Consider the following 26,792-nt stretch of genomic DNA (forward strand, 5'->3'; position numbering starts at 1 on the left):
GGGGCTGACAAATGTGAATGGAGCCATGAACTTATCACAGTGTGCACATCCTGCTCCCTTGAGAGCTGCACACTTGTGCTCCAGTCCAAGACACATCATGCAGAGTTTGTGTGTCCTCAGGTGTAATAAAATGTCTGCACACACAACCGAAAACTCTTGCTACTGCTTCTGAAGACAAAGAAGCTCTGTTCATGATGTCATAGACTGCTGTCTGTCAATAGAACTGGCGTGTTTAGTTCACGTTCATTCATCACGTTAATTTCATAATTTACTGTTATAATATGACGGGTATGTTTTTATAGAGTATTTTACTATAGCTTTAAACCTAGTCTAGCCAATTATAATTAAACTATCAGTTTTACAATTATTTTTTTGTCCCATTACCATTGTACAGGTATAGATCCCTCACAAAATACAGTGGAGGACCTGATGCTGCGAATCTGCCATGAAAACAAGGTTGACCGAAACTTGTCTGTATGCCTTTACACTGCTGATGGTATGCCTTTGACCGATGACCCCTTTTTCAACACATGTAGGTGTTCGAATATTTTTGAAGATCATTTTCAAACATTGTTTTATTTCAAATGTAGAGACAATTGTTTCCAGCACCAAATGTGATATCTTCTTGGTTAAAAGTCATGATTACTCATTGTATTCAGTACAAATGTGAAAAAACAATTATTATCCATTTAGTCAGATTGTCTATAGTTGTGAATTAATTTAAGATCAGGTAACATTTAAATAATAATCAATACAAAAATCCAGATCAAAAACTTTTGCTTGACACTTTATGACTTTCTTGCAAATATCAATTATGCATGTTGTTCACTAATTTAATTTCCCTGCATGCATTATATCTTTATTATTAAAGGGTCTTTGAATGACAGACATATTGCAAGTGGGAGTGAACTGTATGCCATATTTACACCAAGGGAAAATTTAACAGAGTTACCACCAACGCAAAGACAGGCCAACATCAGAATTGAAGGACCGAGTGTCATCCGCTGTCACATAGCGTTACAGGTACTGCTACTGATGCATGATCACCTTAATCAAAAATAGAAAATCTATTGATTCACCAAAACAAACCCATAAATTTCACAATCAGAATGTAATGTTGTCAGTGTCAAGTATAGAAAAGACCCAGGATGGTTGTTACACTTTTTGTTTTTGCTTTTTCTATTAACAGTGTAATACATCAAATGTAAACAGAAGATTATATTGCATGATACCGAATCAAATTCTAACCCAAAAGTCTAATCCTTTGTATTTGTACAAATATATTTACCACTTCTCCAATCACCTTAGGAGGATGGTGCTCATCCATGAAAGTCATTTCATCCTTGTGACTGATTTTCAAATGAGTTAAACTTACTCATCCTGTGTTACAACCATCCAAAATCTTCTCTATATGTCACCCTGGAGCACAAAACCAGTCATAAGTCTCACAGGTATATTTGTAGCAATAGCCAACAATACATCGAATGGGTCAAAAATATTGATTTTTCTTATATGCCAGAAATCATTAGGATATTAAGTAAAGATCATGTTCCATGAAGATATTTTGTAAATTTCCTGCCATAAATATATCAAACTTAATTTTTTATTGGTAATATCCATTGCTAGGAACTTCATTTGGACAACTTTAAAGGCGTTTTTCTCAATATTTAAATTTTTTATTTTTTTTTTTGCAACCTCAGATTCCAGATATTCAAATAGTTGTACCTCGGCCAAATATTGTCCAATCCTAACAAACCATACTTCAATGGAAAGTCTATTTATTCAGCTTTCAGATGATGTATGAATCTCAATTTCAGGAAATTGACTGTTATGGCTGGTTTTGTGGGCCAGGGTCACACATCCGAATCAGTCATCTTGTTTTTCTTATATTTGTTCAATAGGGAGACTTTGAAATCAAAGTCAACCTTGAAAGTGATACACTGAGAGATGTGACACTACGGCTTTCTCTCGAAAGTAGTATACCAGCACCAGTTCTTCACATCAGGTCACTGATGCTCATATCATTGAGATACCATAATTATATATGTTCATGCTAATTATTATTATTATTATTATTTTTTTTTACTTCTGATTTACTATATTGTTTAAAATATCAAAAATCTTTCAGTATTGTGTTTCCAAGATTAAACTTGTCACTTTTTTTTTTTTTTTTTCAGAGGTGATGAGTATAATCATGTTGACAAACTAAGTGAGCTTGGAGTCACAGAGGATTCAGTTCTACAGTTCTCTCTGTCATCATTTGATAATGAGAAACCAAGTCCAAGTCTTTTGTTCCAAAAAGATGTCAGACCCTCAGTGAAGCAAACAGAGAAAGGCCTAAGTGTTTTTCTGTCAACGCTCTATGCCATTGTATGTAAAAAAAAACAAAAAAAAAAAACTCATTTCTATTTTGTCAAGGTTTGATGCTTGCTGATCTAAAACCTGGGTCACCTAGAATGAGTGGCAGACTAATTCAAAATACAGCTTCATCCACATAGGTTTATTCAAAAAGTAGCCAAATCACAACAAGACAAGTTCAAAAGCACAGTCCAGAAAAAAAAATCAGTTCAGATCTAATAGATCGCAACACACACACCCAAGGCTGTTTCATTATTTAGTTACTTGGTGTTTTTTTTTTTTTTTTTTTGTCGTTAGAGACATTCACCCTGATAAGATGATCATCTGTGTCTATGGACACATCGGTACTCAAACCATGAGAATAGTGGAGCCAAATGATCCACAACTTGTAATTACCAGTAACTGTTTCTTGACAACAGGTTTGAGGCCAGCAGCTGCAAACATCAGATAAAACGTCCTGTTTTTTTTTTTCTTTCAGTGCAACTATTTGTAACATTTTTTTTGTATTTTGTCCTATTCTTTAGAAACGAAAACACTGTGGAGATGAATTTAAGAAAGTGGTTGCATATATTAGGAGACTGAGTGGATGCAATGCTTTGGCTCAAAGTTTATTCCAAATGATCTGTGGGAACTTGCATGTAACTAGAAACCAAAAGGTAGGTTATTGTATAATACAAAGTGCAAATTATGCACAGAATGGAGTTTTTTTTTTTTTTTTTTTTTTTTTTCTTTTTTTTTTTTACACTGATATAAAGTTAATTATCATTGAGAGATGTGACCCTGAACCACAAAACCAGTCTTAAGTCGCTGGGGTATATTTGTAGCAATAGCCAAAAAAACATTGTATGGATCAAAATTATTGATTTTTCTTTTATGCCTTTTAATAAAATCATTAGGATATTAAGTAAAGATCATGTTCCATGAAATTTTGTAAATTTCCTACCTTAAATATCAACTTAATTTTTGATTAATAATATGCATTGCTAAGAATTCATTTGGACAACTTCAAAGGTGATTTTCTCAGTATTTTTTTTTTTTTTTTTTTTTTGCACCCTCAGATTCCAGATATTCAAATAGTTTTCAGCATCTCAGCCAAATATGGTCCTATCCTAACAAACCATACATCAATGGAAAGCTTATTTATTCAGCTTCCATCTCAATTTTGAAAAATTTACACTTAAGACTGGTTTTGTGGTCCGGGGTCACATGTTATCTTTTAAATATTTCAGTTCAATCATAAATTGTAAAATAAATCCTTTATTTTCATTTCAGATTGCTGTTGTTGAGGGTCTTTACTTTCTTTTCCGAGAGTTGTTACCAGATCGTAATGAAACATCAGGTCCAAAGGTCATTGAAGATGGTGATGTTTTTGAATATGCAAATATTTGCTGGGCTTACCTGATTGCTCAAGGACAGGTATGTTTGCAGTGTTATTTTTTTTTAATGTTTTTGAATATGCAAAATTATTTTTCATTCTAATAGCATGGAGTACAAGTACTGCAGCCTGTTTCCCCAATAACCAGACTGTAATGTGCATCTTAAATGACCACATGTACTTTATACATTTCACAATTTTGTGAAGAAAAGTTATTTACCAGACTTGACATCTTTTAAAGAAAAAGTAAATACAATTCATATTTAATAATATTGTATAATATATATATATATATATATATATATATATATATATATATATAATATATATATATATATATATATATATATATATATATACAAATAAATAAAAATATAAATAAAATATACTGTCTTGGTCTTTTATGTTCACAGATACTAGATTTGCAGTGATTGTAGCAGTCACTAAATATTTGCTGATTGAAAACTTTTTTTTTTTCTTTCTTTTTTTTTCAATTCAGGATGAAAGTACTGATCTGGAGACCTTTGCTACAATTTCCTTGAAAGCTTATCCTACTGGCCAGCGGCTGTGTGAGCCAGTGAGAGTACCAGGGACACCAGAAGTATTGAGGTCATACGTACTGGAAAAAAATCACAGGTAAAAGCTGGAACTGAGATGTTTGTTATACCATCATCTTAATTCATCACCGCATCCATAATATGAGGTTTTATTTTAGATGGTGTAAAAATTCCAAACTGTGATGAGGTGAATCTGCTGGAGTCATCGATTCAAAGAGCTAAAGATATCGAGAAAATTTCGCTTAGTCTTCCGGCATCATTTGATAGGTTTCCATTGTGGATCTTTTATAACAGCACCCCACAATGTTGCAAGTATGTCACGTTTAAGAGTCTTAAAACTTTAATATAATAATAAAAATATCATATTGGATATATAAAACAATATTAAATTTTAATACAAAATGCCTTTTTAAAGCTTTCAGATTGAACAGAAGAAAACATTTTCAGACATGTTTGAGGATGTCAAACGGTACAGTCACTTGATTGTCACACCACCACTGCAACTGGCAAATATGGGAACTGAGGCTCCTCGGTTGGTGTATCTCAGTGAAGGTCCAATTTTTATATTGTTTGAATGCTAATAGCTAAGACTGTTTAATTGATTATACTGTAAATATTGGGGCTGCCCCTAATAGTTGACTAATCGTTATTCAACCAGAAAATGCTTGGTCGATCAAAATTTTATTAGTGGTAGAAAAAAGAAAAAAAATCCACATGCAAAGTCACAGATCGATAACAGCTAGTCTATGTGGTAATGCGGGACATCCAAATGCTCGCCTGTCATCCATGACCTCAAATATGGCTTATCTGAAATATATTAGCAACATTACATGGCCGCTCAATCTAATGTTAACCTATAGAAATGCTTGTTGTTCAAATGTCTATGCGGAGAGTGGAAGCTGAACAGTAGCGCACTCTTTGCAGGATAACTGGAGGCGCTGGTGTGGTCACTCTTAAAATACTCCCTCATTTTTGGTCATACAGATAAGAGTAATGCATCTTTGTTTATTTGTGTGCAATCACATGATGTGCTTTCTGCTCGTCTCGGTCTCTGTGAACTTAAGTATGAAACTCATGTATATCTTTTGCCCTACAGACATTAAAAATATATAGAGAGTGAAATTTCTACTTTCAAATGAACCAATTCAAATAGAAAACAAATATTCTCTGATTATGTAATCTGTATGAAACATGCATACAGGCGCATCACTGTGGAGATGATGAGTTAGTCTCGCCGACTTCATCTCTTAAACCGAAAACAAAGAAAGCACTAGTTAATCAAATTATTAAAATGTTAATGAAGTCTTCTTACTGTTTTTGACTGACACATTCATAATCGTTACTTATGCAGTGCGTTGTGGCAAGCTTTATGCGTGTGGTTGAGTGCTTATTAGGCTATGCAGGCAATTAAAGGCCCATTATAATGATTTAAATGGTTTATTGATAAACGTGCAATTAGTCGACTAATGCTTAAAATGAACGACTACTGGTCAACCAGAAAAATCCTTAGTCGAGGGCAGCCCTAGCAAATATACAAGATAAACAACATAAATAGATTTGCATCTAAGTTTCGGTTACCTGAGTGTTAAAAACATAATAAGATTTTTTTTTTTATATTAAGCAAAAATATATCAATGTTGTCATATATTCTGATCTAACATTGTTTATCTATATAGATAATCTAGGTGTTTACTTGAGCAAAGACAAGGGAGACCCGTTTAAGATTTGGGTTTATGACTGTCTGTCTGGAACAGAAACCATAAAAAATGTGAATGATCTGGCTAAAATGTAAGTATATATTTTCCTATAAATGACAGGGGCTATGACATTATAGTATTTTGATAAATGCCAATACAGAAACCATAAAAACATCTTAAGTTTTCCTATTCAGTTTAAAACAATTTTAAATGGTATTTTGCTTTTCGTTTTTTTCTGGCCCAGTTTTACCATTTAGCGTTCTACAGATAAACTGCAAATAGCCTGCAAATAAATTGGTGCTAAATGAAAGCAGATTTAAACATCTAACAATAAAAACATTGTTGAAAACTTTTACAGTAGCTGATCAGCTTAATGGTTTGTTTATTTTATGTATATATTAAAAAAAAAAAAAAATTGATTTCAAATTGACTTCTTGACTGAGCAGCTCTTTTAAGCTTTTACATATTTGTATAAAAAAAAACCCCGGTACAATTGTATAAATAATTACTTTCTCCAATTTTTTCCAATTTTTACCCCTATTAGAATCAATGATACCAGAACTGACAACACTGTGGTCAGTAAAACCCCCAAAGAGGCAATTGTGGTAAGTACTAGAGAAGTTTTTGTAATGTTTACTACTTTCAAATGGCTATAATCCTTAACTGTGTCAGGACACAGCAGTTTGATTCATGCTTACTTTTTGAGGAAAGTCATAGTGCTTTACAAAGCTTTTTTTTCCCCATAGCCAGTTCACATAAAATGTGTTGTTACTGTTAATAGACTTATTTAAATAGATATGAAATCATTATTTTTGTATGTTCACTTATAAACATCAAGTTAAGTAATTTCAAAGCTCTATGGTTTCATAAACTAATTATATATTAGTAATTATACATAGTGCATAATTTACATTGACATACAAGCGATTAATTCAAATGAATTCATTAATGCTCTTATCAGGTGCTCTTTGATTCAAGTTCTTCAATGATGGAAGAATGTTATGACACTGCCAGTCAGATGATGCGAATTGATGCCGTCAAGCAAATCTTTGACTGCTTTTCAAACCGAAGTATGGCATATGATTTTCAGCACGTCATCTGCCTTGTGATGTTTAACGACAAAGTTAAAACTCTTCTTAAATTCACAGAAAATTTGGAAACCTTCAAGGTATATTTCTCCTGATTATTAAACAATCTTAAACCTTATTACACTCTGAATTAAAGAAAAAAACATTTATGATTAAGGCGAATTGTATAATTTTGAATCGTGTATTGCGTTTGTTTTTTACATGTAGGAGCAAGTGCATGCTATTGAAGCATCTGGGTACACTAGGTTATCTGAGCACTTGTTCGTGGGATTCAGAGCTTGAAAATATCAAGAAAAAAGTTTTCCAGCTTGCAGATGTCGCATCTTGTGTTGACAGATGGCACGATTTCAGGTGTGTGTCTGTGTATCTGTTCCTATTACTGCTTGAATTGATGGTCTTAAAATGTTAACTACCCCAGCAAAAATGATTATGGATAACATGTTTTGTCTAATCCTACCGTTCCATGAGTAATCCAGTCACCATTGCCAGAAAATTGATGGCCAGCAATATTGTGGTCGATGCAGTAGTTGGCAAGGCAGATAACACTGTTTTGCACGGAATCAGTTATGTACAGGTTTGTGTGTGTATATTAACATTTTTCCTCTTCTACTAATTTTTTAACACACAAAATAACTCCAAATACTGTTTCTTATTTGAACTTATTGTATGTTTTTTATATATATGTGACTGTATTAGTACAACCGTTTCTCAGAACAGCACTCTTGCTATGGTGGAATCTACTAAATCAACAATCAAGAACTATAATGCACAAAACCGTTTGTGGTGTAATACTAATTAATACAGAAAAACAATAAATGCACAATACAGATAACAAGCACAATACATAACAAATACCTAAAAATTTAGGGCAATAAAAATAAATTACAGCAAAATCACCAGATCCGTAAATGTTAAGGAAAAAAAAATTGTTTTTAGTATTTATTTTGTTAACGTATCTATAAAATATATGCAAACTAAATTTTACTTAAGTTTTTCCCAGTATTATTTTTGCAACATTTTTTTATAACGTTGCGATTTAGGCACCATGCTACCCATACCCGGTACGATAATGCCAGAGTTAAGATGTTTCCACTGGACACAGATTAGGCAAAGTATTCTGTAACGAGCTTGCAACTGCAGTAGGTGCAGTAGAATCCATGTGCAGATGTTTATTGATAATCAAACACCAAACGGACAAATCCAAACTTTAGGCAGGGAATTGTGATTAGGGTAATGCAGAGGTTGATAACACAATGAGAAGACGGAACTCAATCCAATAATCATGAAACAAAGGCCATAGAACTGGTAATGCTTTGCTATGAGGGAGTGCAGCAGCATGGTTTACTGTAGATGTCCACCTCTATAACACCCAAAATGTAACATCTCAGCCCAAGACTCATTTCCCCAGTCACCATAAGGAGTCATCTTCTCATTTGGAGTGTAGCAGTATGGTTTAATGTAGATTTCAAGGGCCTCCTTGCATGAGCCAAATCTGAGTTAAACTGCTGTAGTTAGAAAACTCAAAAGGAGTGTGCCATTTTGTTGACAATATTCTTTCTCTGTTGATTTTAGGTGGCAATATTGCTTTAAGCCTGAGGATGCAAAAGCTGCCCTAAGGCTTTTTGAGATTTGAAAACAGTCTTGTCCATGGAGGTGAGGGCAGAGAGACCGAAGGTACCTGTTTCTTCCATAAAAACAGAGGTATGAAATGAAAGGCATTACTACCATACATTTACGAGATAATGGATCATTCCATATTTTTAAATGAAAGTCTCTCTCTTACATAACTCCCCTAGTAAAAATGAATTCCCTAATATTCTAATAATGTATTGTGAAATGAATTGATTTCTGGTATGTATAATACAAATACATTACATATTTATGTACTTAAAAAATAAAACTGCAACTGTGCTTAACTAAAATGGTATATGTTACGTTTTTAAAAATCTGTTAAATTGGATACTTACGTTTGTACTTGATGCACTTCAATTGTGCGGAAAGTAGGAGTAGTTCTGAAAGTCCACTTCAAAGATTGACTGAACTATATTTGATTGTGCTGACATGGAACGATGCCAGTCTACTGCAGTCTTACACTTTATATCTCCTCCTTTTAAACACCTTCTTATCAAAAGATCATATAATCCTTCCCCATCAATAGTGGACATTAAAGCAACATTTTAGGCGTAAAACCCTCTGAAGCGATTAACGCGTATACGCGTTTTGGGGAATTTTCTCCTGATAACCCCGAAAAGAACTTAAATTACACTTTCAGTTTGATCGTACAGAGAAGAGCAATACATCAATCGAATCTGTAAAGGTCGACTAACTTTTTTTGTATACAGACATAATAACAACAAAACTTTTGTGCACTTATAAAATAAAGATAACAAACAAGGAGTGCTGTCTGCAGCCTTTGTCTGCGCTGATCTTCAGTTACAAATGCGTCATTAAAATTGAACTGTAACTCAGTGAATACTCAACGAAGAGACATGAGAGAGATATCTATAGAAAGTCCTGACATGTCTACTTTTAAAACTAAATCGAGTGCTGCTGAAAACAAATATTCTGTGATAAAGTAATCCATATGGAAAAACAACCCGATGTCCGTTTTTCCACGTCTTCCTTCATTATCTTCTAATGCGACCACGCCCCCGCGCGATCCCGATCTCAGCGTTATCTTCTAATGTGACCATGTCCACGCACTGAACGCGGCTTTTGAATACGCCCACACAACAGAAGACCAACGCAGCGAGATTGTTCTTCAAGTTTTTTTATTTTACTGTTTGCTTCGCGATGAGAGGAATTTAAGACATAATTCACCCCAAAACGATGTGATGTGGTTGAGGATTTGAGATTTGGATTTCCTTCAGAGAAAACAAGAATGAAGCACTTTATTCAGCAGAGATCATAAACATGAGTAAGTCTCTTTTTATGTTATTTATATACTTGTACTATTTTTTACATAACGTGTAAACATTTTACTAGTTAGACTTTTTCCAAAGACTTTTTCCAAACTATAATTCCTGACTAAATGTATAATCAAGTTGAATATATGAACGTTTCAATAACAATATACATACTATACCATTCAAAAGCTTGATGTACATAATATAAATGTAACAATAAATGTAACTGTAAACAAATGTAACAATCATTGCTGTTCTTTCTGTTCAATTTATCCCCCCTAAAAAACCTAAAAAAAAATATTCTCAGCTCTTTTCAACCATTAATAAAATAATAATAATAATAATAATAATAATAATAATGATAATAATAACAATAAATGTTTTTTTTAGTAGAAAATAAGATTGTTAAAAGGAAATTTCTGAAGGATGCTGTGTGGACACTGGGAGTAATGATGGGCAAAAAATTCAGTTTGAAAGTCAGCTTTGATTTTTGTTCCTAATAAACTGTTTAACTGCACTCACAAGTGAATATTAAATTATGTTGTGGGATAAATTAACTATATTCTAAATAAACTACAAACATAAAATTATATACATTTATTTTGTTCCTCACATTCTTTCTTGTAACATCATCCTCCTCAGTGACAAGCTGATAACTGAATGGCTCATTATGCAGCTCATTATGCAGGCCTTTGTCTTCTCAGTGTGAATTCATGATAGTTGACGCCTACTCGCCTATGACCTTTTACCAACAAAAAGTGTCTTAGAAAATTTTAAATCAATATTATTGTTTTCTGTAAGTGAGTAAACAAGATTTGATTTTCACATCATTTTTAGAAAAAAAAATTCTAGGTCTAAAAGCCTCCAGTTCTTCCAAAGTCCCTGGGAACCAATTTTCTATCTGTGTTTTATTGCCTTATTCAAGTGATTTTAACATTTTTAGTTTTTCACTAACCACGCATAACATTTTTTTTCTCCAAAAAACACAATCATGTTACATACATGCTGCTCACATATATCTTATAGCCCAGTGTGTGACTGATTACAGTGAGATTAGACTTTAGCCATTTAGATATTTATAAGAAACTGAAAAAAAAAAAAGACAAATGTCAGGGGCAGACAAAACTTTCTCCAGGCCCCAAAAATACTTAGGGAATCCAGAGGGGTAATGTCAAGAAATGTGCATTTGTGGCACAAGACTCAATAAAGGTCTTGTTATGTATGTATATCTGCTAAAAAAAAAACAAAAAAGGATTTCTGCACAAATGTTTTTGGTGGAAATGTCTAGCAACAGCAAGCTTAGATTCTTTTTTTCTTTTGTTTCTCAATAGGAAGACTTGACCAAAGTTTTTGCCAGCCATGGCTACCGATGTGTGTTATAGACCAGAAATGAAGATTCCTGCGCAATATCACTAAAGAAAGCGGCCAGGACAGAGAGTATTATTCGACTGTCACAAATTCAGACTACAAAGTCCAACCTTTATTTATTTTTTTAACACCACAGCAACACGACGTTTGATATGGCTCTATCCACTTAAGTCCGTGACATATCAAATACTGTTTCCAGCCTACTAAACATTTAACTTTTTTTGCATGCAGGCCTTACTGATTATTTATAGCCAAGCTTTCTAAAACCGTTTACAACTGTGCATTGGAGATCTAAAATAGTGTTTGGATGCCCAGATGAAAACTATGACGTGTGATGTCAGACTTGACAAATAACCATCACAGTTGTTGATATAGAGCCATATTGGCCAGCAGCCATATCACCCTGTAGCCCAAGACTGGTTGCCTACTGAAGCTAAGCGGGGTTGAGCCTGGTCAGTACCTGGATGGAAGACCTCCTGGCAAGAAAAACTAGGTTGCTAAGGGCTGGCAATTCCTGCCAAATTCGCCCATTGGCCCTCTGACCATCATGGCCTCTAAAAAACTCACCCATATCTACGGATTGGCTTCATCACTGTAGTCCTCCTCCACCAGTCAGAATGGTGTGTGGTAGGCGTTCTGGCAACATCTATGGCTGCTGGTCGAATCATCCAGGTGGATGCTGCACACTGGATGGTGGACGCAGAGACTCCCCTTCACAAGTGGTAGAGTGCTTAAAACAGCAGAAAAGGCCTTATATTGGCTTTATACCTTTGGTAGCTCCTCTGGTAGAATCATTGAGTGTACACAAAGCACTATATTTAAACGAAGCAAAACACCTGAACCGAACAGTGATGTACCTGTTTTCATTGTAGTGTTGAAGTTTTGTTTGCGCAAAATTACCAGAATTACAAAATGACGTACAATGTATGTTATAATGAAAAAAAACAAAACCCACACACCTCATATAGGTTATTTGTCTGAAAAAAACCAATGATCCGTAATATTCCCAGAAGTACACCACTCTTAACATGTTATAGGGAATATCATGGCTAGCCTAACTATTTTTATACTAATAATACTAATATACGCGTTAACTTCCTTATTAGTGTATTAAAAAAGAAGATACGAGAATGCAAGTCAAGGCCGCTTCATTTGGAGAAAGAGCAAAACGGATCATAATAGACGACTGGAACCCAGTTCTTCAACGTGTGATCCCCATCAATTTTGTTCGGTGTATCCATCAGAAACCGGACTTCAGTTAAGTATGATCCGTTAATCTTTTACAATATAGATATGTAGTCTAAAATGGTACTTTCTCTAGACCGCTAGGATGTAATGATTCACTCAACTCACGAAGCGATTCACTGATTTTGATTTCACGATCTCGATTCACGATTTATTTATTTATTTACAAATTGGGATTTAAGACATTATAAATTAAATTTGGTTCTCTTTTCTTATTGCCTTGGCACAAAAGCTGCACTTTCTTTGTGAAATCGAAATTATAACACTATAAACTAATATATAATATAGCACTTGCTCTATACGTTGCCTCTTTTGGTTGGTTTTGATGCTTGCTATTGTCCTTCATTTGTTTTGTTGCTTTGGATAAAAGCCGTCTGCCTAAATAACAAAAATTTAAATATATTGTAGTAAATAACAAAACTAAATTGAAACTTTAAAACAAGCCCCAAATCAAATAAATAACACAAAATAAATCTCTTCATATGAACAAAATTAAGGCTTTGTCTGTGATCTTTCCATTTAAAATTTTATTTTAAATTAGAGACAACCAAATTAAGGTTTAATCATGAATCCCAAACAAAGATGCATGCATACATGCAAACATGAGCAGTGTTTTAATCTAAATTGGATGTATAATTTCAAAATTTGAAGCAAAAAACAGAACTTGTTTGACTTCAGTTTTTGTGAAACTATACAAAACAAATATCTGCATGAAACCAAAACAGCAGACAAGCTAAACAAGACGCAGATTCACACTCTGCCAGCAGGTGGCGCTTAAAGCGTTTCCTTGGTTTCCGCTGTAAACAAAGCAGTGCTGCACTTATGAACTGTAATATGCATTATACAGGAGGCAAGATAAAAAGAAAACATCCATCCTAAACTTTTTCTAAAGACAGTAAGTTCCCCTCAGACATAATTTATATAAACTCCTACCCCTAATTGAATCGCGATTTTGTTTAGCATCTCAACTGATTTGAATCGTCATGATAGTTGAATTGACTTTTCAAATGGTTAAATCTTTACATCCCTACTAACCACCTTACTCTTTCTGTTTATTGGGTAGAGGCTTCTTTGATCTGGTATTGTCTAACCACATAAACAGCCATAATCCTCATAAACCCTGGTAACACATGAATTGGTTGAGTATCTGCACACTTGAATCTTCAGATTAGTATCGAGTTGCTTCCCTCTAACTTTTAAATTGTAGTCAAGTTACACATAAAACTAAATGTACAATAAAGTTATGGCATTTAAATTTTCCAGCTTTTTGGAGGATTGGTCATGAAAGCGGACCCCTGAAACAAACTGTCCCTATGAGAATGAACCTTTGAGCTGTATTGTCAGTTGTGTGGCCGTGAGTTATCCAGTGAAACCACCTGATTGTCACCGGTTCTATACTCCTGATATCCTGTCGCACTTAGTGTTCCCAGTAATTTTTCAGAAACTGATCGTTCTGTTTTCTTTGATTAATATATTAAGAGTAGAGTGCAGAACACCTTAGCATTTTGTACTCAAATTCTAAAATTCTTGACTGCAGTATAGATTTACCATTGCAACAATCAACAGTGTGGGAAGGGATTTGCCACACACATATTTGATCGAAACTACTCAGCTGATGTTACTATGAGAGAGATCTTGGATGCTGTACATGGACTTCTGATACTTCCAGAGGCAGAAGATCCATTAGACAGGTAGCCTCTTATTCTTCATCTGGTGTTTAATTTTTTTCATTACCATTTTAAATCTCAAAGTTTTTTTCTTATTATTCAATGGACTTAACAAATCTAATATAATCAGAACAGAGATGAAAGCTTATTCAAGTTGTAAAATACATTGCAATTTAGCACTTATCCAATTCTAAATGTAATAAAGGATACAATAAATAATGTCCACTGTCTATCGTATCTTCAGCATATTAGCAGAGGAATTCCTGACTAGCAAAGAAATCTATGAGCAGGCAGCTAAAGATGACACTGCAGTAAACGCATCTCAGTCCATGGAATCCATTGAAATGGTAAATTCTTTTTCATTCAGTTATTACCAATAAATGATGCCCCATAAGTTTTGGTCAAAGAGGAATCATGTTTATGAATGTGCTGTCTACAATCATAGTTTTTAAATGTCTTAAGCACACATATGTGCTGTATTTTTAAAGACCAGTTTAAAATATGAAATTAGAATATAGAAAGGTACTTGAGCACCACCCTTCTCAAATATTTCAACAGGTTAAAATTATATTTAATAATGTTAGCAATCTGAACTCTGTACACTTGTAGTAATTAAATTGTGAATATTCCTATGTGTAACATATTTGTTAGGATATTATCCTGTTTTTATATTTATTTAAAAAATTCACCAATGATTATTTATTTTTCATTTCCTTTCGCATTTCAATCTACTTTTCAGCAATACATAGGTGAGAGCAGTGTTTCAGTGCCTCCTCATCTGGTATGTCCCTTGTCAGGGAAGATATTCGTTGATCCCGTCAAGGCCAAAGGTGGATGTGTGTACGAGCGAAGAGCCATTGAGGAATATCTTAAAACGTAAGATTCATTGGAATAATCTCTAAAAATTAAAAAAAGTGCATTTGTATTACATTGATAATTTTGTTGTTAGTGCATTGAGAGTTCAGAGTTGGGTGCTCAGAGAGGAATTGTTTTTGTTTCTTACTGGTCATGAGGAATTGCACCATTGAGTACATAAAACATTTGGGAATTGAGTTTAACTCCTTGAGGAAATGTTGTACTATATCAACGGTGCCTTTCACCCATTTTTCTAAACGGACCGACTAAGATTTGTAAAAGACGGTGATGACGAATGTGAATAACAGGGTTCCTTACTAGACCGAGGCCCACAGACAAGCTATTTTCATAATCTATGATATTATCATAGCAATGTTGTATGGTAATGAAATGCTATTAAAAAGGATGCTGTCTTGCTTGCTCAGATAGGTGTCTGATCCACCTGAGGTGGTTATCAAAGGATTTCTTTCATTTTATTGTTGTCTTCTATATTGAGGAAGTGTATAGTAGAAATATAATAATTTTTTTTTTTTCATTTATTTTTGCAGGAACAATAATGATCCATTTACAGGGAAGCCACTTAGTTGCACAGATCTTACTCCAGATAAGAACATGAAAAAGTCTGTTGTGGAGTATCGTACATCCCAGATAGAGGAAACAGATCCCTAAAAAGGGTAGATATTGTTTTGGCAGTGATTCAGCTGCACTATAATAATCACACAATACTCTTTATCATATTCATTCTCTTTTGATTGTGTGACACAACTTTTTATATTTCACATGTATAGAAATGACAATTCCACTGCATATTATGTTGTTCAGTTTCTTTATCTTCACTTATTGAAATATTTATCTAATTTAGAATTTTGAAGTTATAGAAGAGGTTATAATGGAAAAAAATCTTTGATTTCTTTAATTCACAAATATACTACATGTTTCCAAGAAAATTTAAAATAGACATTAAAAAGAAGTCAACTGTGAGAAAACTGGTATGTATGAGAGGTAGACTTGCTGTTTTATTTCACCAATGTCTTATTTAGGTTTAAGGTGTGTTAAATAGACATTTTCCATATCAACCTGTTAGACTTGGTGCTTTGTTTTATATGTAATTGCAGAGGTTCCAAATAAAGTACGTATGTATGCATGTTTGTATTTTTATATTCATGTCACAAATGCACATGGCACACGTTTAGAAAACGTTTCATAATTTCTTTGGTTCACAGTACACTGGGCTCTTCAGTGGTTGGTGTCACGGTGTTAGGTTAGGTGAATGTTATATACAGGACAACTGATTTTTTTATTTATTAAAATTGACATTTTATTGCAAGATCATAATTCATACAGTTTTTCATAAGTTAACCTACACATGATTTAAAGCATTGTCAAACCTGGTGGAGCCGCCTCTTCATCCAGGCAGGTGATTAATTAAATGGTGCTTGTGTTCAACAACAGTCTTCAACAATTAATGCTTCTGATCACATCATTCCTCATAACTGGTTTGACAGGATGAGACTGTTCTGAATCTTCCAAGCTTTTTTCATCACCTGGAGGTTGTTAATTTTAATCTTGTCAGAGGCAACAACACCAAAAGTGCTTGCTGCTTAGCCTGAAATCCTTGAACAACTTCCTGATTTGTGTGATTGAGTTGTCAGTGTCAATGCAAACAACACCAAAATTTACTAAGAATCAGTATTCATCCTCTTATGTTACACTGGTCTTTCAGCATGTTAGGAAGACCATTATAGACAATTCACTAGAGGATTTTTTTTTTTTTTTTAAGAGACCTCAATATATCTCCAGAACCTTTGGCTTCAGATACACAAGGAAGATCTAGATTACTCAACTAGCAGTAAATATATTTGCGAGTGGAACACATGAAAGCATCAAACACGCACAATCACACATACTCATCTGTCTTGTCCTAGTGAAGCAACAGGTTTCTTTAACCAAACAAATGGTTATCCAGACTTCCTAGAGCTGGACAACATGTCCTGATCGTCACATCCCGAATTCCATAGAGTATCTTAAGATCCTTCTCCAAATACATGTAAACTCAGGCAGCCTTGCACGTTACACTCAAAACAATTCAGCAACATTCACGTGACAATTACCATTCTAACTTTTTTGAACTACAGTGTTTGTGCTTTTTGAATGAGGCACACTAAGAGTCTTCCTGCATCCTTCAAAAGTCCGGATTGGGTTCTCCAAAGATGAAGAACTCAACCTAAAATGGATAAACAGGAAGAAATGGCACGGTTGCAGGATATAATGTAGCAGGGTCTCATGGGCTTGTTTATAGTTTTATCAACTTTGCTTAAGGTGCAGAACGATGGGAAATGGATAGGCAGTGGAGGTGAATTCTGGCAGATTATGGGACAGATCTGAAACTATTAGGGAGTTGTTGCTGTTCCCCGGCCACTCTTCATCTTCTCCAGCCTTTTCGAGAGGTGGCTGTTACTGGATTCCAACTCTTCAATCTTGTCCAGTGCAGAGCGCAACTACCATGAAAAAAAAAATAGTTGAGCAAGCCATTCATTTTATTATATGTACATGTAAGTATAACTTTGTATACTGTTTTTTTTTTTAATGAAAGCAGAGCTATTGGGCTATTGTACCTCTCGCTGCAGTTTGCGTTTTTCAGCTTTGAGTTCGTCCTCCACCTTCTCTGCATTTTCAGATGCAGCTTTGTAACGGGTCACATGACCCTCGAGCCTTGTGACCTAAAACATGAGTTTCAATTAAAAACAATTCAAATGTTTCCCTTTTTCATATTTTAGAAGAGTAAAATGAGTTACAATTATTAATTGTAATGAAATATATTAAAAGAACTCACATTCTGTTCAAGTGCTGTGACTTCTTGCTCTGATTTGACAAGCTTAAATTTGAGGTCATTGATTTGTCTGTTTGCATCCCCTGAAATAAGGAACATTTACAAATAAGTTTTATTTATAAAGTGCCTTTCCCATGATCAAGGTCACTGTACAAGGAGAAAATACATAAACACAAATTTAATCATAAATTCATGTGATAGTATACAGTGCATACATATAAATACACAGCGACTTACTGTAACAGCAAAACCAGAAAGCACAACACAAATACCCAGTAGTTTCACAGCAAAACATTAAATCAGAAGCCGGCTGGAAATACTATAAGAAATGACAGGTTTTTAGTTGAGATATGAATGATGATATAGTTACGGTGTCACAAAGAATTGGTGGAAGAGAATTCCAGTGTTTTGGAGCTACAGCACTGAAAGATCTACCACCCATTGATATGAGATGAAACAAGGTACAGTGAGAGTGTCTGAATCAGATGAATGAAGAGAGCGAGAAGATCTATAATAGTGCAGCAGTTCAGATAGATAATGGTCCATGAAGACATTAAAAAGTTAACAAAATAATTTTATACTGAATGCGAACAGAAACAGGCAACCAATGTAGATTATAAAGTAATGGGGTAGTGTGTTCAGACTTTATACCTTGATTGATGACTCCAATGGCAGAGTTTTGAACATACTGTAGCCTAGTAATAGACAAGTTAAGACGTGAATAAGAGTTTCAGTGTCTTTGGTACTGAGAGTAGGACGCAGACAGGCAATAATGCGGAGGTGGTAAAATGCAGTCTTGGTAATAGAACTAAATGAGACTTTTCAAGAGAGATGGTGGACCATTAATACAATAACTTATTAACTTTTATCATCAATGTTTTATCATCGTTTATCATAGGAAGTTGCTATGTAACCATATTTTAATGTCAGCAATACAGGCATTCAGTGAATTAAGTGAAAGAGCAGAGGCGGAGCGACCTGATATGTAAACTTGCAGGTCATCATCATGACAATGACCATAGCTATGGATAATTTGACCAAGGGGAAGCAAATAAATGTTGAACAGAAGAGGTCCAAGAACCGAGTCTTGAGGGACACCTTGAGAGAGTGAACAAGACGACGATTTTAAGTTTTGAACACTAACAAAAATATAGATATGATATAAACCAAGACATAGCAGTACCCGTGATGCCTATAGTTGATAGCCGAGAAATAAGTATATGATGAGATACGGTGTCAAAAAGCTGCTGTTAAATCCAGCAAGATAGTAATACAGCCAGAATCCGCAGATACTAAAAGGTCATTGGTAATTTTTAGTAGTGCTATATCAGTGCTGTGGCCTGATTGAAACCCACATTGATAAGGGGTCAAGAAGATTGTTGGCAGAGAGATGTGCTTGTAGCTGCAAAGCAACCACTTTTTCAAGCAGTTTGGAAATGAAAGGGAGATTAGATATAGATCTGAAGTTATTCAGAACATTTGAATCTAGTCCAGGTTTCTTTTAAGATGAGAGTGACCACAGCCATTTTTAATGTTAGTAGAACTGACCCCGGTGATCTGTCGATTTGTGCAACCCTGTCAGATTTTGCTACCTCCCATTAAAACAGTAGGTATAACAATTCAACAACAAAAAGTGCTAAAGATCAAATCATGGTTTATTAACGTACACCTACCCTAAACCTACCATTACAGTAATGCAAATACAGTATTTGTGTTATTAGCGGTTGTGGTTAGAAGGGATACAGCTATGGCCGGAAAAAACTAAAATAATTTGTTTTATATCTATTATCTATTAGATTGTGTTTTACACATCTACATCTACCCCAACCGTAATCCTACCGCTTACAGTAATGCAAATACAGCAATTATTGTTGTTCAGTATGAGAAAAATTACTCAATATTCATGTATGCATGTGCAGTAAGGCCTGGTAGGACAATCTGACAGGTAGGATAAAATGGAAGGACACTGGACCACATTTCTCAACATCTGAGGTCTTATGTGCTCTGGCAATAAACCAAGGTCCATATTCACAAAACATTTTATCTTACCACTAAGAGTTCTCATAAATAGCAGTAAACGTTTTTAGCTAATAGTTTTTTCTTAAAACCTATTCACAAAAGCTGCTGAGACGAACTTTTACTAAGGAATAGACAGAAGTCTTAAGCTAAGAGTAAGGGTGGGGTTGACCTCGTTGCTATGGAAGATGTCAGCATACTAACTATGCACACAGTGATTGGCTGATAGTCTCTGTCAGAGATTTATTCACAGAAATATTGTAGAGCACAATATTATGTTGCCATATTCAAATAAAGGTTTCACTAATTAAACAAGTAGGCTATATATTCAGATAATTGTCAGCCTCTTATATATATGCTTCTCATAAACAATTAGTCAATCTGCATTAGGGCTGCCCTCGACTAAAGATTTTTCTGGTCAGCTAGAAGTCTTTCATTTTAAGCATTAGTCGACTATTAGTCGCACTTTTATTAACAAATCATGCAAATCATATATAATGTAAATAAAATAATTATGAATGTTTTAGGGAAAAACAGCAAGCACTGCATAAACATTTTAATTTATTGGAACGTCGTAACTTATTGTTACACTAGGGCTTTCTGTTTTCGTTTTAAGAGATGAAGTCTGCGACAGTGACTCATCTCCGCAGCACCTGCATGTTTCATACAGATTACATAATGTGAGATTTTTTGTTTTCTGTTTGAATTGGTTCATTTAAAAGTTTCCCTCTCTAGATATATTTTTCATGTCTGTAATAAGGCAAGCATCCACAGAGTTTCGAAGTGACATGAGTCACAGAGTTCAAGACGACAGAAAGCGCAACATTTCGTTGCTATTCTAAGTGCACACAAATAAATGTAGAGTCTTTACAGATACAAAAGATGCAGTACTCTTATCTGTATGACCAAAAATGTCAAAGTATTTTAAGAGCAAATGATCGCAGCGGCGCCTCGATCTGTCATGCAGTAGCCCAAGTGTGCTACTGTTCAGCTTCCACACTCTGCACAAACATTGGATTGGGCTGCCATGTAAAGTTGCTACTACATACATATCTCAGATGATAAGCCAAATTTGAGGTCGATGAATGTTAGCTGAGTATATGGATGTCCTGCCCAGTGTACTATATTACCACATAGACCAGCCAGCCGTTAACGATTTGTCCGTCATGGAGTGATTTTGCCACTTCATGTGGAATTTTTTTTTTTTTTTCTGCGACCAAAAATTTTGGTAATATGCATATAAACAGCCTTTTAATTAGCAGAATAACCATGGCTGATAGTAAGACATGCAAACATAAAAGAAAACCAAACTGGACGCGAGAACAGCTATATATTAAGAATATAATAAAACATTTAGAGTTGGGATAACCTCCAAACCAAATTAATTAGAAAAAATGTTTCTAGAATGTTTATATTCTGAGGTAGATTGCTGGCAACAGCCATTTTAGGATACTTCAGATTTGTTCTTAGTGACTTAGGAGTCCTCTTCACTGCTCCTAACGTTTCACAGATTTAGGAGCTAATTTTAGCGCTAAAACGCTTTGTGAAATACTCTTAGAGCAAAAATTTAGGACTCCTAAATTTAGGACTGACATGCCCACTATTTTTACGATTTTCTTCCTAAATCGGCAAGTTAGGAGCTACTTTTAGCCTTAAGATGTTTTGTGAATATGGGCCCAGATCTGTTCAAAATGATTGCAGGCAGTTTCTTACTCTGTATATCCATGATGTTGGAGTCAGCACCGTTCTCCAGCACATCTCCCTGTGGGCTGGATGAATCCTCCATACCATTCTTCTGTTTCTTCTGCTCAAGCTGACCTTTCAATCTCTTAACCTGAATAGAAAAAAAAACCTCATGCTTGTAATGGCACAAAATGAGGATAAAGTCAATGTAAATTACTGTAACTGCCAGCAGCACACCTGCTCTATTAGGTTTTCCCTCTCATCAACCAGTTTTCGCAAACGAATTTCTGAAAAGCAAGTTAAACAGATTACCATTAGACAACAACCAACATTTTTTTTTCTTGCAGGTTTTTTTTTGGGGGGGACAACTGTATATCCACTTCAATATAATAACCACTTTTGGGACATTCATACATTTTAACAACTACAGTTAAACATCTAAAACATATATTTTGCAATAATAAAATATTACATTCTCATGTTAAAACAAATTCCAAGGTTAGACAGGAAAGATTTCACATACCAGGGGTGGGAGGAACCAAAGGCATGGAGGGGGAGCAGTCAGGGCATGCAAAAAGTGAGGCTATCCTATGCTGGGATGTGAAGGATGAGGATGGGCAACATGCAGAAACTTCAGTGACCTCAAAAGTCAAAATCTCTTAGCGTTCACTCAGTCTGTACATCTATTACATGACAGTGTTTTTCATGCAAGCTTACTTGAGGTTTGTGATGCAATGAATGTGTGACATACTATAATTCATGGCCTAAAAAATAAAACTTTCATGACTTACAAATAAGTCAATCTTATCTGAAGTGGTATAATGAAATGTCCTCTATCAATATAGAATAAAAATTTACACAATCAATAAACAATAGTGTAAAACAAATATTTTTAATTGCTTAAGTTTTATTTTAAAATACATGGTTCACTTAACAAACATTATGTCTCAATGTTCCAACACCATCTTCACCAAACAGAATCAAATATTTCCATTTTTTTCTCAATCATATCTCCCAACAAATAAATTGTAAAAACAAAACATAACTTTGCTCCAGTCAAATTCTTAGAGGAATGTTTAATAAGGTTGGCACACAATAACATTTTTTATTTATCACAATTTTAAACAACATAACACCAATTTAAACAAAATACATTACAGGTCCTTTGTTTCCGAAAACATTTTAATTAAGAAGTTGCCAAACATGACTGCAGCACAGACAGAAAGCTGATCATTTGTATTACTCATTGTATGAGAAACATTTTATTCATGCTCATGTAAAATTTCATAATAAATATGACACTTTATACCCATTACTGATAGCATTCAATGAGTAATTGGTTTGGGGATTTTAAATACTGTTTGAACTAATTTCAAGTGTTCTTTCTGTATTGTTAATCAGGTGTAAAACATGTATAAAATGTTTGCTGAAAAAGATGCAAAGACTGATAATTGGGAATGACTGCAAGATATGTTTGGTTATTTTAGGGTTCTCTGAAGTAATGGTCCCAAAATAATTTCATTAGGACCTACATAAGTGCAAAATACTTTTTCAATTGAAGATGCTGAGAAGAGACTCAGCAATGTCCTTGTCTATTAAGACATTTTACATTCTTCTTTCCCCTTGCCCTTCCCTTTCCCTTTCCCACTTTTTTTAGATTCTTTTCTTTCATCTTCCTTGTTTCTTTCCGTGGTTGCCTTCTCAACTTCCTGATCTCCTGAAATACTTGACAACTTGTTTCCTTGTTGAATGGAACTATTCAACTCCTGGCCACCATTTCCTTTCTCCATCTCTGAGATCAGATTAACTCCTTCACTGAGCGTCACATTTTCTGATGCCTGCTGAGGCTCCTCAAATGCATCTTCTTTATTTCCAGAGGTATCATGCTGCTGGTCATTAGGTTTGACTTCACTGCTGATTAGGCTGTCCTCTGTTAAACATCCTTCTATAACTGTTGTTGTTTGTGGGTTTTCTGTGTCTTGTCCATCATCTTTCTGCTCTTTTGGCTTTGATTCCTGATCTGCAAGTTCTAGATGTTCTTTTTGAATTTGGTCCTCATCGGTGACATTGCTTTGGTATTCCTGGCCTGCTTCTTGGACATCATCTTTGAAAAGAATACCTTCCTCTTTTGGCTGATCTAGAATGTTTTTTAGAGGGGCATCTGATGATGCTTCAAGATCCATTTCATCAAAATCAAACGATTCTCCTTCATCTTCCTCTTCCTCATCTTCTTCCTTGAGCTCTTGAGCAGCCACATCTGACTTTACCAGAAGGTCTTCTCCATCTTCAGGCAGTTGCACTTCAAGCTGATTTTGGATCGATCTTTCCTCCCCATCTTTTTCAACCTTGGGTTCTTGGTCAGAAGAATCTGAATCTCCAATTGATTCCTTAATTGCTTCATTGGGAGACAGGTGATCCTCATGTACAGCCTGAACCTGTGTTTCAATTAAAGGAGTGTTGTCAACATGGCTTCCATCAGACACATTTTCAGTAGGCACTTTAAGGTTTTCTTTATCCAGATCATCTTGTCTCTCAACCTCTTCCTGGTCCAATTCTGATCCAATACTGTCTTGGGTATCAGACACTTTTTCAGTAGGAGGTTTAAGGGTTTCTTTATCCAGATCATCTTGTCTCTCAACCTCTTCCTGGTCCAATTCTGCTTTAATATTGTCTTGGGTATCAGACACTTTTTCAGTAGGAGCTTTAAGGGTTTCTTTATCCAGATCATCTTGTCTCTCAACCTCTTCCTGGTCCAATTCTGCTTCAATATTGTCTTGGGTATCAGACACTTTTTCAGTAGGTGCTTTAAGGTTTTCTTTATCCAGATGATCTTGTCTCTCAACCTTTTCCTGGTCGAATTCTGATCCAATACTGTCTTGAGTATCAGACACTTTTTCAGTTGGTGATTTAAGGGTTTCTTTATCCAGATCATCTTGTCTCTCAACCTCTTCCTGGTCCAATTCTGATCCAATACTGTCTTGAGTATCAGACACTTTTTCAGTTGGTGCTTTAAGGGTTTCTTTATCCAGATGATCTTGTCTCTCAACCTTTTCCTGGTCGAATTCTGATCCAATACTGTCTTGAGTATCAGACACTTTTTCAGTTGGGATTTAAGGTTTTCTTTATCCAGATCATCTTGTCTCTCAACCTCTTCCTGGTCCAATTCTGATCCAATACTGTCTTGAGTATCAGACACTTTTTCAGTTGGTGCTTTAAGGGTTTCTTTATCCAGATGATCTTGTCTCTCAACCTTTTCCTGGTCCAATTCTGATCCAATACGGTCTTGAGTATCAGACACTTTTTCAGTTGGTGCTTTAAGGGTTTCTTTATCCAGATCATCTTGTCTCTCAACCTTTTCCTGGTACAATTCTGCTTCAATACTGTCTTGAGTGTCAGACACTTTTTCAGAAGGCACGTTAAGGGTTTCTTTATCCAGATCATCTCGTCTCTCAATCTCTTCCTGGTCCAATTCCGCTCCACTGCTGTCTTTAAGTTGGTTTTCCATTGGCTGATCAATAGGTTGTTCCTTGATTACCCTTTCAGCTTCATTTTCCACCTTCTCCATTACAGGGGAAGAGGGATGAGCAGAGTCATCTTGATTTTCAGGGTTAGTGGTCCCATCTATATTAATGTTCTGGACATTTTCTTCCTGTTCTTCCACTTCACAGTTCAGATGACTCTTTACTTCCTTCATGTCTTCCGATGAAGATCTCTCAATGTCCTCAGAGCAGCTGATGGACTCAACACCCCCTTCAACAGCATCCATGGACTGAGCAGAAGGTTCATGAGGCAGTGAAGTCTCGGTTTCTGAAGATACAAGATCACAGCTAAGGACTATAGCTTCAGAGTCAGGATTTGTTGAATCCTCAGTGTGTTCATCAATATTGTTTGCGGGGTTAGATATAACATTGCTGGACAGATCATCTGAAAGGATGCCATTGCTAGATTTAGGGCAATCAAAATTTGAGATTGTTTTAGAAATTCCTGCTAAATCAGCTTCATCTGTAACTAACAGAATTTTATCTTGAACATCATCAGCATTTATATTTGCGCTTGTTGTTTTGATACCATCCAATTCACTGGTTCTTTTTGCATCATGTGGGACATCTGTATTCATTGTTGTCTTGGATATATCATTCTCTAAGGGCTCCTGATGATTTCCTTCTAGATCACCTTCCGTTTTTTGGTTTGGATTGTCTTCACTACAGACTGTTTCAGTCTTGTCATCTATCTTTGTGTCATTCTCTTGCTTGTCACTCTGTTTCTGCTTCTGCTTGTTTTTCTTCTTCTTTTTCTTCTTTTTATGTGAAGCACTGGCACCTTGGGTTTTGGCAAGCTTCTCTGTTTGAGATGATTCTACAGGCTCCTCTTTGAGTTCATCATCAAGCACAGCTTCACCAGGTTTATCAGGTTCATCATGGACAGAAGCAGAGACAGACTCTAAAGGAGTTTCTTGTTTGATGACCTGACTAGGTTTGACACATTCACTCTCTTGTTGATCTGTCTCTAAATGTCCATCCTTGTGAACAATGCACTCTAATTCCACTGTATTACCTCTTGAATCTTCTGGTATATGTTCCTCAGATTTGAGCTCCTCCTTGGTTCTTGTTGCAGTTAGTTTATCATCACCAACAGAACTTGGAGGTTCTTCAGGTCTATTCTCAAGCTGCTCTACACCCCGATTCATTTGGTCCCCAAGGTCCCCATTCTCATTTGCTTCTAAAGGTGCATTTGTAGAACTGAACTCTGCTGAAATCTGCTGATTCCCTGGCACCCCATCATCCAAATCTTTTTGTTGCTGGTCTTTACACACCTTCAGCTGATGAGTGCCTGGGAGATGATTGAGGTGTCAGTAGTTAAAATCTGCAGAATCCACTGAATATTTGGCAAATGTTTAGAGCAAGAAGAAAAAAGAAAGGGAAAGGAGAGAAAAAAGGCTCCATGGCAAAGCTCTTAAACCCATAAAAACCAAAAGACCTGAAGGATGTCCCGAAGAAGAAAACCCCAAAGTAAAGTCAAGAACTGAACAAACTACTCTGCAATTCCTTCTCTTGATTTTGATTTTAAAATCAAGGATGTGTTGACATTTTTTCAGCAAATTTATAAACACTCATTCAGCAGAGTATTGGAATATGGACTTAAGAAAG

The 26,792-nt window shown here is 35.2% G+C and overlaps 2 protein-coding genes and 1 long non-coding RNA gene across 37 annotated transcripts in view; 2 read left to right on the forward strand and 1 right to left on the reverse strand.

Annotated features, from left to right (window-relative positions):
- Positions 1-26,792, forward strand: part of LOC109111021 (ubiquitin-conjugating enzyme E2 E1-like) — a 164,009-nt gene that overhangs the window by 4,375 nt on the left and 132,842 nt on the right. The window contains exons 4-13 of one of the 2 annotated variants that reach the window (XR_006155614.1): positions 395-532; positions 872-1,023; positions 1,902-2,005; positions 2,178-2,370; positions 2,883-3,014; positions 3,631-3,774; positions 4,233-4,369; positions 4,449-4,602; positions 4,706-4,842; positions 5,967-6,078. The gene's annotated coding sequence lies outside the window, so the exon portion shown is untranslated. Of the gene's footprint in view, positions 1-394; positions 533-871; positions 1,024-1,901; positions 2,006-2,177; positions 2,371-2,882; positions 3,015-3,630; positions 3,775-4,232; positions 4,370-4,448; positions 4,603-4,705; positions 4,843-5,966; positions 6,079-7,601; positions 7,650-26,792 lie in introns of those variants that run through there. The other variant, XM_042731244.1, reaches the window with a different exon arrangement.
- Positions 6,563-7,329, forward strand: LOC122138486. Its single transcript, XR_006155616.1, has 3 exons — positions 6,563-6,592; positions 6,949-7,155; positions 7,283-7,329. It is a non-coding gene; the product is annotated as an uncharacterized LOC122138486 (long non-coding RNA).
- LOC109066615 (leucine-rich repeat flightless-interacting protein 2-like) overlaps positions 17,386-26,792 on the reverse strand; it is a 40,535-nt gene continuing 31,128 nt past the window's right edge. For 30 of the 34 annotated variants that reach the window (XM_042731212.1, XM_042731208.1, XM_042731214.1 and 27 more), the window contains one exon: positions 22,533-26,475. In XM_042731212.1, coding sequence (XP_042587146.1) covers positions 24,092-26,475 — 2,384 coding nt within the window. In that variant the 3' untranslated portion in view covers positions 22,533-24,091. Of the gene's footprint in view, positions 17,615-17,731; positions 17,837-17,949; positions 18,030-21,675; positions 21,797-21,882; positions 21,933-22,532; positions 26,476-26,792 lie in introns of those variants that run through there. The other 4 variants (XM_042731238.1, XM_042731239.1, XM_042731240.1 and 1 more) reach the window with 2 other exon arrangements.

This window comes from Cyprinus carpio, chromosome B9 (assembly GCF_018340385.1).
Source record: "Cyprinus carpio isolate SPL01 chromosome B9, ASM1834038v1, whole genome shotgun sequence".
In the NCBI taxonomy this organism is placed as follows: domain Eukaryota; kingdom Metazoa; phylum Chordata; class Actinopteri; order Cypriniformes; family Cyprinidae; genus Cyprinus; species Cyprinus carpio.